The sequence below is a fragment of the Trachurus japonicus genome, chromosome 1 (assembly GCF_045865225.1).
Source record: "Trachurus japonicus isolate A0001 chromosome 1, Traja_1.0".
NCBI lineage: Eukaryota > Metazoa > Chordata > Actinopteri > Carangiformes > Carangidae > Trachurus > Trachurus japonicus.
In genome coordinates this window covers 20,063,228-20,080,738 of record NC_140907.1, presented here as the reverse complement: position 1 = coordinate 20,080,738, position 17,511 = coordinate 20,063,228, and the positions used below count along the sequence as shown (strand labels likewise).

At 39.0% G+C, this 17,511-nt stretch overlaps 2 protein-coding genes across 3 annotated transcripts; both read left to right on the top strand.

Annotated features, from left to right (window-relative positions):
• Positions 1–2,893: 2,893 nt before the first annotated feature.
• LOC146991807 (solute carrier family 22 member 7-like) lies at positions 2,894–6,708 on the top strand. Its single transcript, XM_085778760.1, has 10 exons — positions 2,894–3,301; positions 3,476–3,579; positions 3,917–4,071; positions 4,183–4,351; positions 4,451–4,574; positions 4,703–4,812; positions 5,494–5,708; positions 5,822–5,930; positions 6,033–6,239; positions 6,401–6,708. Exons 1-10 carry the CDS (start codon positions 2,921–2,923, stop codon positions 6,426–6,428), a joined length of 1,602 nt encoding a protein of 533 aa, XP_085634886.1. The 5' UTR covers positions 2,894–2,920; the 3' UTR covers positions 6,429–6,708.
• A 1,354-nt stretch (positions 6,709–8,062) lies between these two features.
• Positions 8,063–12,775, top strand: LOC146991806 (solute carrier family 22 member 7-like). 2 transcript variants are annotated; one of them, XM_085778739.1, is made up of 10 exons: positions 8,063–8,519; positions 8,604–8,707; positions 9,005–9,159; positions 9,438–9,606; positions 9,745–9,868; positions 9,966–10,075; positions 10,313–10,527; positions 11,715–11,823; positions 11,898–12,104; positions 12,199–12,775. In XM_085778739.1, the coding sequence occupies exons 1-10, from the start codon at positions 8,142–8,144 to the stop codon at positions 12,239–12,241; spliced, it is 1,614 nt and encodes a 537-aa protein (XP_085634865.1). In that variant the 5' UTR covers positions 8,063–8,141; the 3' UTR covers positions 12,242–12,775. The 2 variants fall into 2 exon arrangements, with proteins under 2 accessions (XP_085634865.1, XP_085634873.1); XM_085778747.1 differs by lacking the exons at positions 11,898–12,104; positions 12,199–12,775 and having other exon boundaries at positions 10,313–10,572; positions 11,658–11,823.
• The last annotated feature ends 4,736 nt before the right edge of the window (positions 12,776–17,511 follow it).

Sequence of the window (17,511 nt, the reverse complement as noted above, 5' to 3'; positions counted from 1 at the left end):
GCTTTAAACTGCATAGAGAGCTTGATGAAACAGTAACTCCAGGATTACTATAGGAATCATAGTCTCTTGGACACTTTGTCCCATGCCCATGCTTCTCTTCACACTTGGTTCCACTTCATTTTAACACTTCACCATCATCAAACCTTGCTTTAGTGCTGCGGGATTTCTGTTTCCTAGTATGGCAGTAACTGCACTATGTTGACTTATTGCCATGGAAACAGAGAGTCAGCATCCTTGACAAATGGGTGAACTCTTGGTCTGGGGTATGACCCCTGTGAGGACTGAGCTCTTGCGGATTAGATGTTTCCATGTTATTACATAATTAGACTGTGCCCCCAACCACTAATGAGAAACGTGTTTTTAAACAGCCTCCACAAATGTATTTTTATGATTCAGCCCAGCAGCCTTATTACAGAACAAACTCAATTTCGTATTTGTGCAATTACTGTGCTGTATTTTCCATAGGCTCCATACTATATCAAACAGGTGCAGCAACAGTTAGAAATATTTGGGCTACAGACAACACACATGTTTGAATCAAATAAATAAAACACTTAGTGATAATGCTTTAAATATTGACCCATTGCTACATTACTGTTCACATGTCCAGGTCTATTTGGTAAATGGTGAATCATTTACTTATGGTTTACTTTTACCAATAAAAAGAATGCACAAGAAAGCTGCTATTTAGAGGGCAAAGAGATTGATCAAATAATTACTCACCAAATCCACTACTTACAATATTCATTCCCAAAAACAGTTGAAAAAAACATTTGTCCAGAAGTTGTCTCATGAGTCGACGTCCAGCATTGTTGACCGCACATGCTGACAGTTTTAGTGCAGGACCAACATATAAGAGATTCAGAGCGCTAGTCATTGATTGTAGATGTTCAGGTCACTCACCAACAGTGTAGCCTCACTCATTCATGGTTGCTGCTCTTTTTAAAGACAGAGAAGAAGAGCAGCTCTTGGCTCAGCCCCCTCAGACACAGCTCAGTTAGCATCATGCAGAAAGATCACAAAGTGAACTTAGCAGATATTTTTAGACAGATTTGAAATGATGGCATCAGTGCAACATTGGTCATTTAGACTCTTTATTACTTTCAACTACATTTAATTACTGAGTAATTTAAGTAATTCAACAGTTGAGAAACTGCTTCTACTACTACTGAGAGATGTAAATACATTCAACACAAACACACACACATAGGTTGCTTTTCAACTGCAGTTACAATTTCTGTTAATAATAATTTTTCATTGCTGTCAAACTGGAGTATCATATGGGGTTAAACTCTGGCTAAAGCTCCACATCATAAAGCTGCTGTATAGTAAATAAATGAGGTAAGACTGCTGTTCTCTATGACAGGCTGCCCGTACATGGAACTATAAATGAAGTGGTTTGCAGAAGTAATAAGGGAAGATAGGGAGGAAATACCCAACTGCAATTATTAGTACACATTTAAATGTGGGTTACGGTTGGGTTGGGCTTTTTCGAAAAGCGTTTCTATGAAGCATCCATGTTAAAGGATGTCTAACGTTTAACCATCAATACTAAAAAAGAAAAAAAGTGACCCAGCCTTACATCTATCCTGTATCTGCTTAACAGTGCTGCCACCATGTCCCGAGTTGGTTAGCAAGACTGGGATTCAAACTCCTGACCTCCTGGTCCAAAATCAATGGCATTACCCACTGACCTATCCAACTGCATGTGTTCATTAGGGACTCCTCTGACTCTCCACACACACACTCACACAAAGTCAAAATGGACAGGTTGACAGCTCCTTTATTTCAGTGTTGAGAGAGACAGAGATGCTCATGTGTCTGTCTGTCCAGTGTGTGACTCCTGATTTTACGGTCATGGGTTCGATTCCCATATTAGAAACCGGCACTTATTATACAAAATTAGTTGGGCTTTTCTATACAATTTTGTCGATCGGGGTTTATTCATACCCCCTAACGTGTCTTATCTTTGCATTTGAACCACCACTGTATTTATGTGTGTTTTGAATGTTTATTGTGATGTATATATTTTGACAGTTGGTTATGTGACCTTGATGTAAATTATGCCTCTTGAAGTTTCTCCTTTGTGCATCCCTCCTCCGGGAGTGGCAGTTAATTGGTTACACACAGGCTAACCGGCTTAGCGCTGATGACTCCTCACTGCTGCACTCTCAGGTGTTACAATAATGCTGTCTACATGCTGAGGGAAGCTGAGAGGCGATTTTATCCTTTGCCCCATAAATTTTGCATACTTTTTCACATGTGGTTTTATTTCTTTTATTTTCTTTTTTGTGATACGCCTTTTTACAGTGCACTTGGACCTTTTTGTATTAGCTGATCTTTTGGAGTTGTGCAGATGTTTTCCACATTTCTTTCAATTCCCATGTTCACAGAGATTATACATTGCCAGTGCCCCCAACTTCACTCTCACGATTTCTGTGAGGACATTTTCTACTTTGTTATGCAGTCTTGCATTTGGAGGATGAAAGCACCAGTAGTATAACCTACAGTCATGTTAATTTTCTAAAACTTAGAACCTATCAACACCTTTGACTCCCTCTCATTGGTAATGATTGTCCGAAATAAAAACTGTCATTGTCCCACGTTTGCTATTTTGGGATCTTCACCCTACAGACCATTCATAATTTATCCCACCTGTAGGCTGATTTTTATACCAGATCCTACATACGCTTGATGAGGGCGTCTGTCTGTCTTTGACAACTGGTTTGGAGGGACAAAAATTCGTAAATCAGTCAAATCAGTAACCGGCCCATGCCTAGTAACACTAGTAAAGGGTCACCCCATGTTATCTAACTCCACAAGTCTTAACAGAAGAACTACAATGATTAACACCGGGCTGGTATATATCCCTTGATTACGTCGTATTTCCTCCCCTCTGACTCTACGCAGATGCAGCAAAATGAAATTTGACAACATACTTTCAGACATTAATGGATTTGGGAAATTCCAAATCAGGTTAATCTTGATTCAGCTCTTCTCTCGAATTACTATGCCATGCCACTTCCTCCTGAACAACTTCATGGCAGCTGTTCCCGCTCACCACTGCAACATCAGTGCTCTGGATGATGGGGGCATCTTCAGGAATTTAACTCTAGAACAGAAACTGGCAGCTGGCATCCCAGCCGAGCAGGACGGGACTCTGAGCTCCTGTCAGATGTTTTCACAGCTCCAATATCAACTTTTGTCTACAGACAACAGCAGTGAGGATACAGTTACAGTGCAGTGTCAGAATGGATGGGTGTATGACAATAGCACTTTTAAATCTACTTTGGCAACAGAGGTAAGTGTCATTCAGTTCAAAGTGTGATCTGATCCTCAATGATGTAATGTGTTAGAATAAAACAACAGTACAGTGAATATAATGCATGACAAAAAGTAATCATTGTGGTTTAGGGCTTGTGATATTCCCTATTATATGCAATATATTGTTACGTTTTAAACATTTTCTATTTAGTGGGATCTTGTGTGCAGCAGAAAAGGGATGAACAAAGCAACTGCCACAGTTTTCTTCATTGGTGTTATGTTCGGAGCCCCTTTATTTGGTTTTCTCAGTGACAGGTAAGATTGTCAGTGAAAAAACACAGTATGTAACATCCTTCACTCTCTGTAACAGATGAGGTCAAAACCTTCAGAGAAAAGTGGCTGTTGATCATGAATTTTATAGTAAAAATGACAACTTTAGTAGGAAGTGTGTAAAAACAAACAAATTAACAATTAAATCAGAACAAAAGAAAGAAACGAAATTGATTATAAATGAATGGGATGTGAAATTATTTGGTCACACATGAAAAATATTTCCCATCATGTGACTTATTATTACTGTTATATATTATTTTCTGTGGACTATGAATCTCTTTGAAGGATACTTTTATTCATCATTACCTTTCCTGAACAGGTTTGGGCGACGGCCGATTCTGCTGGTTTCTTATCTAACATCCCTGATGTTTGCGGTGCTAAGTGTTTTCTCCACATCGTATACGATGTTTGTCATCCTGAGGTTTTTCACAGGGATGTCACTTGCAGGAATAAGTATCATCTCCATTGTTCTAAGTAAGTTGGATAGTGTTAAAACAATGTAAATAATTGACTGAGATGAGAAAGAAAAATTGTTGTAGCTTGGTTCACATATGTTTGTTTTTTCTATTTGTGATGTTTCTGCAGATGTGGAGTGGTTCAGCATTGAACACAGGACTTTCTCTGGTGTAATCATAAGTCTGGATTGGACACTTGGGAACTGGCTTCTGGTTGGAGTTGCATACTTTGTAAATGAGTGGAATATGCTCATTCTGGCAGTGACCTCACCCCTGTTACTGTCCATCATTGCATGGAGGTATTTACATTTCATACGTTTCACACTTAACAGCACGAAAAGCTGATTCCTGGTACAAAGTGGTGAGACACTCACTACTCACCTGTGACACGTCCACAGGTGGCTTCCAGAGTCTGCTCGGTGGCTCATGGCTCGTGGGAGGGCGGATGCTGCTCATGATTACATCATGCAATGTGCAGAAATGAACAACAGAAAAGCCTGCATGACCACCATCACACCAAATGTATATCTCACTGCTGTTTTCACTTTGGATAGCAGACAACCTAATAGTAACAAAAAGCATTAGTTACATAAAATAATAAAATGAACTGTCTGACTGGATTTGTGTGTTTTTACCCTCATTCTTCACAGACACTACTTGAATCTGCAGAAAGTGAAACTGGAGATAGGCGGTACACTTTTGTTGATCTTTTCAGGACTCCACAAATTAGGAAACTTGCTATATGCTCAGGGGTGATGGGGTAAGTGAATTTGAAGAGATCACCCTCTGGGTAATGATTGTCTTAGCCTGGGGTATAGACTGTAATGAGGGTAAACAACTAGCCTCTAGTATCTTCTGAAGTCCCAATTGTTTTTTTTTTCCACATGTTTCTTTGTGGATGTTAATCAGTGATCATCAGGGTAGGTGGTTTTTTGAACTTTGAATGCAGCCAGGTTTGATTTTTCCTCCTGTTTCTAGTTTCATGCTAAGATAATGATTGCCTGGCTCCAGTTCTGCAGTCAAACTATACTTTTGTCAAAGTCGTACAATGTGCTATTCATTAGCATTTGACTTGTGTAACGCACATATTTACTGTAACAGCACTGTTGTACTATTGTGTTTGTTTTTGTTCACTGATAAACATTGATTGTTTTTGGTTTCAATTATTCTGCGCTTTAAAATATCTTATACAAACAACTAAACTTATTTCTTTAAAGCACTAGAAAACACTAGAAAATAGTGATAATGTATTTGAATTACACAACTCAATCATAGGAATCATGTAAGATATATGTCTTTATGAATAAATTACATTTTTATACTATATCAATATGGTATTTAATTGAAAAATGTTTGACACCAAGTGGCCCCCCAATAAAATCCCACCATGTTGCTGTTAGAATCGACAAATTAATACAGAGGTTTTCTTTTCCTTTTTTAGGTATGGAGTCGCATTTACATATTATGGGATAAGTCTAAATATCACTGGGTTTGGATTAAATCCATATCTCACACAGTTTATATTTGCATCCATTGAAATGCCAATGAAGATCGGTGTGTATTTCTTCCTGGAGAAAGTTGGTAGAAGGCCTGGTCAGACATGGGCCATGCTACTGACCGGGCTCTGTCTCTTCATCAACATGTTTGTTTCAAAAGGTCTTTTTTTTTTTTTTTTGCTTTAATCTAATAATTTAATATGGTTGTTTTTTTGGTTTTTTTCTACATACCCGACATTACTTTTGGCCAAAGTTTTTCATATTTTTCCACAGATCAGTGGATCATTCGGACTGTGGTGGCCGTTCTTGGAAAAGCTCTGTCAGAGGCCTCATTCACAATCATGTTTCTCTTTACAACTGAACTCTTTCCCACAGTCGTACGGTCAGTCATCAGCAAAATCATGTAACCAGTCTCATAACAATGATCTTCTGTTCTTCTGGCAGCAGATGTACCACAAGTTCACCCCTGACTTTGCTTTTTCAGGCAGAATGGTTTAGGCTACACCTCATTTCTAATGCGACTGGGCGTGTCCATATCCCCACTCATCATGCTATTGGAGGACGTGTGGCAACTCCTCCCTCAGGTCGCATACTGTGCAGTAGCAATTGCATCTGGATTGGTGGCATCACTCCTGCCTGAAACATTAAACACAATACTGCCAGAGTTCATCGAAGACATTGAGAAACCGAGGTAAAGATGAAACAACTTTTAGAGAAGATTGCATGCACTGTAAACAATTACCCACCTCACCGGTGTATTCCAATTAACTTTGAACAAGCAAGGTTACTAGAATATTTTGCCAATGTCCTCTCCTGAAAACATGACTGATTAAAGTTTCATCTGTATTGCAGATCAACAAGGAAGAAGGAGAGTCAATGAACATAACTCTATTTGATGCTAGAATGTTTCTCTGACATTTATTAAGAGCTGGTTAAAGTTTATAATTGAAGATGAATTGATGTTACAATGACAGTATCAATGACACTGTGATAAACTCAATACTTGAACCAACTGGCTTGCACCTACAGTCTGTCAGAATTTAACTGTCCAGAGTCGTCCTGTCTAAATTGTGTGCTGAACCCCAGAGAGTTGGACAGTTGAAAACAACAGAGGAAGAGACCAAAGAAAAGTGTAACAAATAAACTAAATGAGAATGTGATTGTTGCTTTTATCAAACTGTTATATGACAGATATTGTATTATTATGTGTATGTCATATTCCCAGACTTATTCTCAATGAATACCCACTCTACATGACATTAGAATAGATTGATACATACACATAGTAAAGTGTGTTATAAAGTTTGCCCTGTGAAGAATCTTTTATAAGCTTGTTGGCTTTTTGGAGATTTTACTGTATTCAGTGCTGCCATCAAACTTTAACACATTAAAGAGTCCAGCTTTATTTTTTTATTTGTATTGATTATGTTTTTATTGAACATGTATGCACACATTACAGGACACTTAGACAAGTACAGAACAGTATGGGACAAGGGGGGATTACAGAACATTACAAAACAAAGAGTGGGGGTGGAACTGGGACAAGGGGTATTGAGCAGGCATATTGAGGGGTGTTGAGTTTGTTGGGAATAAAAAAAAAACGAATGAACAGTGTAGTGTTTGGAGGGATCAGCTTTGGATAAATTGCATGGATGGGGACCAGGCTTTGTTGTAATAGGTGATATTATCTTTTTATGGTGAATGTAAGTTTTTCATTAACTCAAAAAGTGAGAGTCCAGCTTTAATGAATCCAGAGTTTAAATGAGTCTTGGATTAATATTTTACTGTTGAGATCAAACTGTTCGCTGCCAGGCCAGTGAGAGCTTTGTGAACCATAGTTCACATAGTCCCTAATTAACGTCCCTAAAATTATCTCTGAATAATAAGGATTAGTGGAGTAACATTGCTGTGTTGAAATGAAATGAAAATGACATTCAACAATATATTTAATTCAATTTTAAATTATACAGTGGTGTAATTTATTCCTAAATTCCCTTTGAATGCAAATGTGTTGTACAAGTAGACAAGTCTCTCCTTGGTATTGCACCAGATAAATTTCTTGCTGGTTGTTAAACAAGAGACACAGAGTTAAGCCAAACCAGATATTAGATAATGTGAAAATCTCTAATGGTAATTTGATTGTTAGTTGTTTAGGTTATTTGATTCCTGAACCGAAAATATGCAGTTCTTAAAGGTTCAGTGACCTTTGAATATTTGTGACACTTATTCGATTGATTTCTTCCAACAAGCAAGTGTGTTTAACCTTTAGACAACGATCCTCCCTTAAATCTTTCCAGGTGGAGATTTGTATTGCTCAGTGATAGAGTATATGGTATTAACATGGTGATTGGGAAATTATTGATTTTTTAAAAAATATGTTACTTGTCAGACTATTTTCACACTCTCAAGTGAGCAGAAACTGTTTGTTTTCATTATCTTATGACACATTCACACACACAAGAGCTGATCATTAACCTCCAGCTTTTCACCTTATACAAAGGGCTAGCAGCTTTCAAACTCACATCCTGTGTTCTTTGTGATATTTGCAGTTGTCTCTGAGTGACGTGTTGGAAGTGCATTGCTTATTCGCAGGATGAAGTTTGACAATGTGCTGGTAGAGGTGGATGGCTTTGGGAAATTCCAGATGGGGATCATCATCATGTTAATAATTCCTCGTATGACTCTGCCGTTTCACTTTCTGCTAAACAATTTCATTGCAGCCATTCCCATTCACCACTGCGACATCAGTTATCTGGATGATGGAGCTGGTTTTAGGAATTTATCCCTGCAGGAGCGGCTTGTTGTCAGTATCCCAGCCCAGGAGGACGGGACCCTGGGCTCCTGTCAGATGTTTGCAGAGCCTCAGTATCATCTGCTGCTCAACTCCTCCAACACCAATATTACCACAGTGCCATGTCAGAATGGATGGGTGTATGATAACACCACTTTCAAATCAAGTCTGGCCACAGAGGTAAGTTTTATTTATTTATTCATTATTACTGTTTTACACATACAAAGCATTGAATAAAGTCTGATTTCTGTTTTTCCTTTATAGTGGGATCTGGTTTGTGATAAGAGAAGTGTGAACAGACTCACAGCCACAATCTATTTCACTGGAGTCATGGTCGGAGCAGCAGTATTTGGATATCTTAGTGATAGGTGTTCATGTCTTAAGCTCTCAAATCAAGCACCTTTATATTTGTGTTCATACATGTGTATGGGTGAATCATCACCATAATCGTTCATAATCATAGATTCATTTTACATTAGCCTCTCTGCACCTGTATGGAGTCTGTAATCCAGTCTGTTGTCCTGTGAGGTCTCAGTTATAGTCAATGCAGTATACTGACCATTAAAAACCACTCAATGAAAATCTATAAACCATTGTTGTTTTTTCACACTGTACATTTGAACGTATTATTAAGAGATCAATTATTACTATTTTTTATCTCAAAGGTTTGGCAGGAAAAGAGCGCTTCTCGTGTCCTATGTGATAACCACAGTCTTTGGATATGCAAGTGCTTTCTCCTACAATTTCACCATGTTTGCTGTCATGAGGTTCTTCACTGGTTTGGGACTATCTGGAATAAGTGTAGTCACCCTTGCCCTTTGTGAGTTTTACTTTGTGTTCTAGTAGTTGTATGTTTTGGAAAACAAAAACAAACATCAATTCATGTAGAAAGTATTCAGTGATTCATTAAGTAATTCTTCTACAGAACTAAATTATATTACACGTTTACGTATCGTTTGACTTTTGTGTATACATAAATAAACACGACAATGAATACAAACAAGAAGATGTTGGGTCTGCTAAACTGTCCACTAGGCTATCATAATTATATTCAAGTATATTTTAATAGGACTCATTTATTATCATTGCTCATATTAGGCGTTGAATGGGTGGACATCAAGCATCGAACTGCAGTGGGCGTCTTCATGAGCCTGGACTGGAGCGTTGGTACTGCGCTGCTTCCCATTGTGGCCTATTTTGTGAATGACTGGAGGCACCTGAGCGCCGTAGCAACCAGCCCAATGCTTCTGGCAATGATCTGCTGGTGGTAATAAAAAATAATTGTCCCATGTATTGGCATAGGTTATAATGAAAGTGTTTAAAGATCAGTTAGTTTTGATGAAGCGAGGATGTGACTCATAAGTCTGGATGAAAGATCTGTTTATCAAAGCAAATGTTGTCGCAGGTGGCTCCCCGACTCCGCCAGGTGGCTTATGAGCAACGGAAAGATCCAAAGTGCTCATTATTACCTCAGCAAGTGTGCAAAGATCAACAACAGAGAGCAGTTCATGACTGACCTGAAGCCTGAGGTACAACTTTTTTTTTTTTTTTACATAATCTGTTTATTACTAATCAAAGATGGATGCCCCAGCACATTTAACTCTTCATTTTCCTTCCCCCTCTCAGTTCCTGACCAAAGTCATACTTGTAGAAAATGAAAACAGAAAATATTCCTATCTGGACCTTGTGAGGACTCCCAGAATGAGGAGACTGGCTCTACTGACTGGCATTGTGTGGTACAGAACGATGTTTATTTTGGTTTCACCTTCAAACAACTGAGGCCTTAGAAACATTTAAAAAGTTGTTCTATGGACCTCATGAGACATGTCCAGTATCTTCAACTTGAAACACTCCAAGGTCCTGAAATAGACAACTGCAGTCTTGGTTGATATTTTCAGCTCAAGACCTTGCAGCCATTCAGAAACTAGTCTGGATCAGGTGTATAAACTCTCTGTTTTGCTTTCTGTTCATAGGTTTGGAGTGGCCTGCACTTATTATGGAATCAGCTTGAATGTCAGTGGGTTTGGTTTGAACATTTATCTCACACAGTTCATCTACGGTGCAATTGAAATCCCAGCAAAAGTATTGATCTTTTTTAGTTTTAAAACAGTAGGTCGAAGGCTGAGTGAGGCTGGAGCACTTTTTCTGGCCGGATTGTGCATAATCTGCAACATGTTTATCCCTCAAGGTAAATCATCATTTCAGGTCTGTCTTTTTATTTTGAAAAACTGAGGTTATAACAACAACAAGGGTGAATGAAGGTGAATAAGGGTGAATGAAATCTTTATTTTGAACATGTAAAATAGAGTAAGTAAAAAGAAAGAAAGAAAAGGAAACAATGAAAGCAAGCAGCTGGACTTTGCAGACTTTTCTTCACATGTCTGAAAAGGAGTGGGCTTAAGTTAAAAATGTATGTAGTCCCACCCCTTCTCCATAATTCAACCAAAATTAATTAATCCTTTGGCTCCCTTTAAATGTGCTGCCATTAATTAATAAAATAACTAATACAATATATCTATATTTGTTATCAAATCCATAAATTCTTTAAAATGTAGGTTTGGACAATAATACTTCTAAGTAGTTAACCAAGGAAGACAAAACAAAAACAGTAAACCAACTACATGAATACGTAGTAAGTAAATAAATAAATAATAGATAAACTAAGATACCCAGTAAACAGTCCGTTATGGTTTAACACCTGCTTCCCTGTAACTTATATTTTTGTACATCCTAAAGTGCTTCATGTTTGGACATCCCTTTATCTCTACATTCAAACTGTTTCACTGCTTCGCCCAATAAACTGAAATACAATAACCTTTCATAGTTTGCACCCTTCCATGTTTAAAATTAAATGAAACCCTTAAACTATAAGTCCTTTCTCTTACAGTGAATTTTTTTTAAATATTTTTAATTAATTATATTTTTGCTCTAAACAATAGTTTGGAAGTCCAGGTGAAAAGTTAAATCATTTTAGTCTGTATAAAATAATACGTTTGTAATCCAGATAACAAAAACAGAAAAGGCTAAACTTGGAATAAAATCATTTTTTGATTATTGATTACCCAAGAAACGAGTAAATAAGTAAAAAAAAAGTTAACTTGCTGAACTTAAAAGACCTTTTTTGTCCGCTCACAACTCAGACACTAGAAAAAAGAGAATTTGATTTACAACAAATAGATAAACATCAACAATAACAGTCAAGGCAAGTAAAAGTCTCAGGGATCCTATTGTGGTGTGTGTGTGTGTGTACAAAGGAGAACTTGTTTACAAGACTAATTTTCACATTCAACACAACTTGAAATACAACAAGAGGTGGAGGTAAAATGTACTCTTAGCTCTACCTTGTATGGTGGTTGTTTTACTTTTTTCTTTCAGAAATGGGGATGTATCGGACAGCTGTAGGAGCCCTGGGCAAGATGTTTTCAGAGGCATCTTTTACTGCTGTATTTCTGTACACAACAGAGCTCTACCCGACAGTCCTTAGGTCAGTCCTTATCCATCAGTGTTAAAGGGGGCTGTAATTGTGTATCACTACAAATGTGTTTTTGTGTTTCACAGACAAAATGGACTGGGTTACTGCTCCTTCGTTGCGCGTTTAGGTGTATCTATATCCCCACTCATCTTGCTTCTGGAGGACGTGTGGCCCTCACTTCCAAGTGTTGTTTTCTTCCTAGTGTCCTTTGCTGCAGGGATGTCGGCATATTTTCTTCCAGAGACACGAAACGTCCGTCTACCAGAGACAATTGAGGACGTGGAACAGACGAGGTACTGCTGGTTCTTATTTATAACTCTCACAATGCTTCCAAATAATGAGCACAGGAAAATAAATGAAAACGTTTTATGTGTGTGTGTGTTTCAGAAGACGATCAGTCTCCACATCAGATGAGAAATCGTCGCCTTGAATGTTTATATCATTGCAACCAAAAAGCCTGTATGAACACAGCAGAAGAAACAAGCTGTTCACAAAATACTAGTATATTATCATGCAAGTTTTCCAGCATTTTACAATAAATAAGCATTACAATAAAAGTGATCAAATCATGCCACACAATGACCCCATTCATTTGTTCCTATTCTTCAAAAGAGGATATTTGTGAAAACACCTATAGCAGGAAACTACATTTCTTAGTTTTAAATGTATACAATATAATATCTCTATAAACAGTTTATAGAGATACAGTATGTTGATATGTTGGGTCCTGTATGATGTTTGAAAGAGAAAAAAAACCCAGAATTTTTTTAACCGCACAAAGTAACAAGACTGATTATGTATTATGATAATGTATTTACATGTATTCAAATGATGGATTGAGTTTGTTCCTTTACTTTGCTTTACAACAAATAGTTTTCCAAGTAACGAAATTACATTTGATTGTACAATTCTAAATTTTCTCTGGTTTGTAACAAATTCATTGAGCAAATCTCAATAAATATTTGAAACCAACATGCAACTGTTTAACACTTGTGTGTTTGAAGCATTTATTCCATGTACATAATAGTAATAATAATATCATTAAAGTAATAGTTTCAGATGCATATAATATGGCACATTTAATACATAAAATGAGGCTCAAAACATGTGGAAGATGGTATAAAGTAGAATAATATAGGAAAATAAAACAAAGCTACAGTGTTTAAGTAGAGTGATTAGTAAAACACAGTAGTATACAGCTGACAGATCTGAAAATACCTGACCTTTTTTTGCCTCCAAAACATGATTTCATTTCATGAATGTTCAGTTTTCATGAAATTTGCAGATGCTTGCCCTAAGCACAATCAGATGAAGTGAGTACTGTTTTATCCACTTTTAACTCCAACATTGGTATGTCCACCTTTTGCAGCAATTACAGCAGCACATTTATCTGGCATAGTATTTCCTGAGAGATCAACCCTTATGTTATCCCATGCCTTCTGCTACCTACTGCATAATAGATCTGTCCAGTTTATTTTCCAACTCGCCCCTTGCTTGGTGGGGTTACGGTCCAGACTTTGTAAATAATTTGACTTTTTCTGTGAAGGAACATGATTGTGTGACAAGCTGAGCTTGTTTTTTTGTAAGGAAAATGACCTAAATCTCCTTATGATGGCTCTATTCAATGGTTTATAGAGCAAAAATGATGAAAAATGGCCAATTTAACAAAAACAACGGAAACCTCTTAAATATGCCGTGTGTTGTTGCTAATAATTTTTGCCACCACTATACGTTACACTTGAATATAAGAAAAGTTGGCTTCTAGTTTTCTGAGTAAAATTTCTAGACAATATTTGTGTGAAAATCCCAGGAGATCAGGAAGTTCAGAAATACTCACTCACTTCGCACCAGCAGTCACTGAGATCACATTTTCCCCATTCTGATGATTGATGTGAACATTAACTGAAGCTCTTGCGCCTGCATCTGCAAGATTGTATGCATTTATTAACTGATTGAATAACTGAGCAGTACAATCCCCAAGGTGAGATTAAATGAGGTAAACATTAACCCATCTTTGCTAACACAGCAGCTCTTGGGAAAGTCAAATGCCAAAGGTTTCTTTATCAGGTCTTTGATTCGAGTTTGCAGTTCACTTCACTCCAAAGCCGTTTTCCCACTAAAATTAGCGGGTCGACGCGGGTTTTTTAAACGCGGGTCGACCCCCTAACAATCGGCATTTGGCCCCTTTCCCATTGACCAAAATGAGCCGAGTCTGACCCCTACGAAGGAGTATTAGGGCCAGCCAAAAAAAAAAAAAAAAACAGCCAAAAAAAAAAAAAAAATCTGGCACAAGAAAAAAAAAAAAGTCAGGTGGAAAAAAAAAAAATCCGGCAGAAGAAAAAAAAAAAAGTCAGGAAAAAAAAAAAAAATCCAGCACAAGAAAGAAAAAAAAGTAAGGCAAAAAAAAAAAAAAAATCCGGCACAAGAAAAAAAAAAAGCCAGGCAAAAACAAAACAAAACTGCAGGCTTGACCCTATGGCTTGACCACGTACCACAACAAAGCGACAAGCGACTGACTGCTCCATGACAGCAGCAGAGTGACAGACAGGCTCTTGTAGTAGTATTTGTAAATACTACAAATACTACAGGAGAGGAGGAGAGGAGATAGGCCTGTATAGTTGTATTTGTAAATACTACAGGAGGAGGCAGAGACCTGGATCGCGGTGGTCTAATCACGGAGGTGTCTCCAGTCACGTTTAGTCACGCTAAACGTTACTGTAGCTCATATAACGTCTCTATGTAACTTATAAATGATTGTGTGTTTGTGTTTGTTTTGGGGGGGGCAGCCATACTGTAGATATGGGGGACAGCAATGAAGAACATGCATTGCTGATTGCTGTACGTTAGCAACAGGAGTTGGACACGGAAGTGATTCGTGTTTTCATTGTCATACTCCGGCATTGAGTCAAAGTTAATCGGCTTTATTGTTCACTTTTATGGCGCTGCAGAGTTTGGCCTGTCTGTCACTCTGCTGCTGTCATGAGCCGACAGTCGCTTTGTTGTGGTAGGCTACGTGGTCAAGCCTCTGCAGTTTTTTTTTTTTGCCTGGTTTTTTTTTTTTTTCTTGTGCTGGATTTTTTTTTTTTCTTGTGCCGGATTTTTTTTTTTTTTTGCCTGACTTTTTTTTTTTTCTTGTGCCGGATTTTTTTTTTTTTCATCTGACTTTTTTTTTTTTTTTCTTGTGCCGGATTTTTTTTTTTTTTGCTTACTTTTTTACGGAAGCCCTAAAGGGCCAAGTCCGTATAAATTTTTTTATTATCGTTTTTTCGTGATAACGACTTATTATTTCGTTATCTCGAGATAACAAAGTCTGTTTTCTCGTGATAACGAATTAATTTATTTCGTTATCTCGAGATAACAAAGACCGTTTTCTCGTGATAATGAAATAATCATAGAATGTGTGGTTGACATGGTTGCCTAGCAACATGTTTCCCCGGTGCAATCGCTTCTGCTTACAGGGAAGTAGCAGCTGGTTAGCCGCTGTATGTTCGTAGCAGGGGGCTACTACGTATTAACTGACTCGCCGCTCTGTGTGTGTGTCGCGGTGATAATTTAACCGTGAAAAGTAGGCTACAACACACACAACATAACGTTACAGCCGCAGTGTTGTGAGTGAATCATGTCGGGACCAGAGCAATTGCTGGTCTGGACAACCAGGCTTCATCAACCCGCTCCACAGACCCCGGTGCCCGGCCGTAGGTGGCTCACACACCCGGGGAAGGACATCCTGGCAGTGAGGGTGTGTGAGCCCGGCCGCTGCCGCCGCTGGGGAAAAAAGTACGGAAGCCCTAAAGGGCCAAGTCCGTATAAATTTTTTTATTATCGTTTTCTCGTGATAACGACTTATTATTTCGTTATCTCGAGATAACAAAGACCGTTTTCTCGTGATAATGAAATAATCATAGAATGTGTGGTTGACATGGTTGCCTAGCAACATGTTTCCCTACTTTTTACTCCTTCGTAGACCCCCGCTGAGGAGTCAGACAGAGCATAAACCAGTCGCCCCGCTCTCATCCGCGGTGCAAGACACACACACAGTCATGCCACAGCCGCCCGCCGCGGAGCACCAGGACCGCGGAGGACAGAGAGTCTGCTGCGGCCGGATGACGGACGTCCGCGGCACAACACGTCAGTTAAACAGACTGTCGCTTCTTTTCTTTTCTTTTTTTCTATCGTTTTTGGTCAGTGTTCTCTGATCTTTTGATCCCAGTCTCGGATGAGAGCAGAGCGGAGCAGAGCTTTGTTTTGGTACGTGATATGAGACGCGACCGGCGCGATGACGTAGCGTCACGTAACGTTCAGTGTCATAACGTAATTTAGCGGGTTGACGCGGGTCTGGCGTTCCCACTGCAAGCCGAGCAGAGCCGAGCCGATTAAAGGCGATTTTAACCCGCGTCGCTTGCCGAGTCGTTTGACCGCGTCGACGCGGCTCGGTGCGCCTTTCCCACTGCCACCAAAAGCCGATTGTTAGCGGGTTTAAACGGGTTTTTTGGCCAGTGGGAAAGGGGTACAAGTGTCCAGGTGTGGGTGTGTGAGAAGTTTTTCTTTTTTAATCTCAAAGGAAGACATTTTAAACACAGTGAGATATGAGACACGACCAGCGCGATGACGTGGCGTCACGTAACGCTCAACGTCATCACGTAAATTAGCGGGTTGACCCGGGTCTGGCGTTCCCACTGCAAGCCGATCGGAGCCGATTTTAAACCGCGTCGCTTGCCGAGTCGTTTGACCCGCGTCAACGCTCGGTGCGCCTTTCCCACTGCCACCAAAAGCCGATTGTTAGCGGGTTTTAATGGGTTTTTTGACCAGTGGGAAAGGGGTATTAGTTTCATGTTTTGTTATTTGATTTTCTAGATGTGTCCAATAAACTTCCTTGAAACTTTACTCGTCTGTTAATGTTGTACAATAGTGAGTATGCCAACTAGCCTCGTAAACCAGCCACTCGCGGAAATGCATTTCATTTCATTTCTCGGGAGAGTCTGGCCTCATCCCCCCTCTAAGCGTTTGGGGTGGGCGGGAGCTGGGCGGGAGTAGTAGCAAAGACGGTTTAATATCTTTGGTAGTAGCGTTGACAGACAACCCCATTCAGCCAATCAGCAAGTTGGTGTAGTGACGGGGCGTTGCACCAGTCGGTCCCTGATTGGCCAACGTGTTGTGTCAATCACAGCGGGCGACGCTGATTGGCTCGGCCTTCTGAGGGTTTCAGTCCAAACGCTTAGAATGGGGATGAGGCCAGACTCTCCCTCGGAATGAAATGAAATGCACTTCCGCGAGAGGCTGGTTTACGAGGCTATATGCCAACCTCTACGCAGTAGAACTTCTAAATCCTTCAACTTTGCAGCTATTGATAATGTTATTTTGTTTATAATTATTAACTTAAAGCAGATGTAAGCGATCCGGTCGTTTTGGCTAACTTCCTGTCAGCGGATGGAGTTAGCAGTCCCCGCCCTTGTCCCTACGTCACCACACTATTATTGTATTGATATTTTACTAATTTGATAGCCAATAACCCTCTTAATAATAATATTTGATTTGCACATTAGATTGGATTGTAAAATGAGCGCCATGTCCGACAAAGCAAAAAAACATGAGATGAGGAGTAAGAAGCTAAGAATTTCAAAGAACAAATACATGAAGTATAAACATATGTTAAAGGACAATTCCGGGCGAATTCAACTCGGAGGTGTATTTTCCTATTAT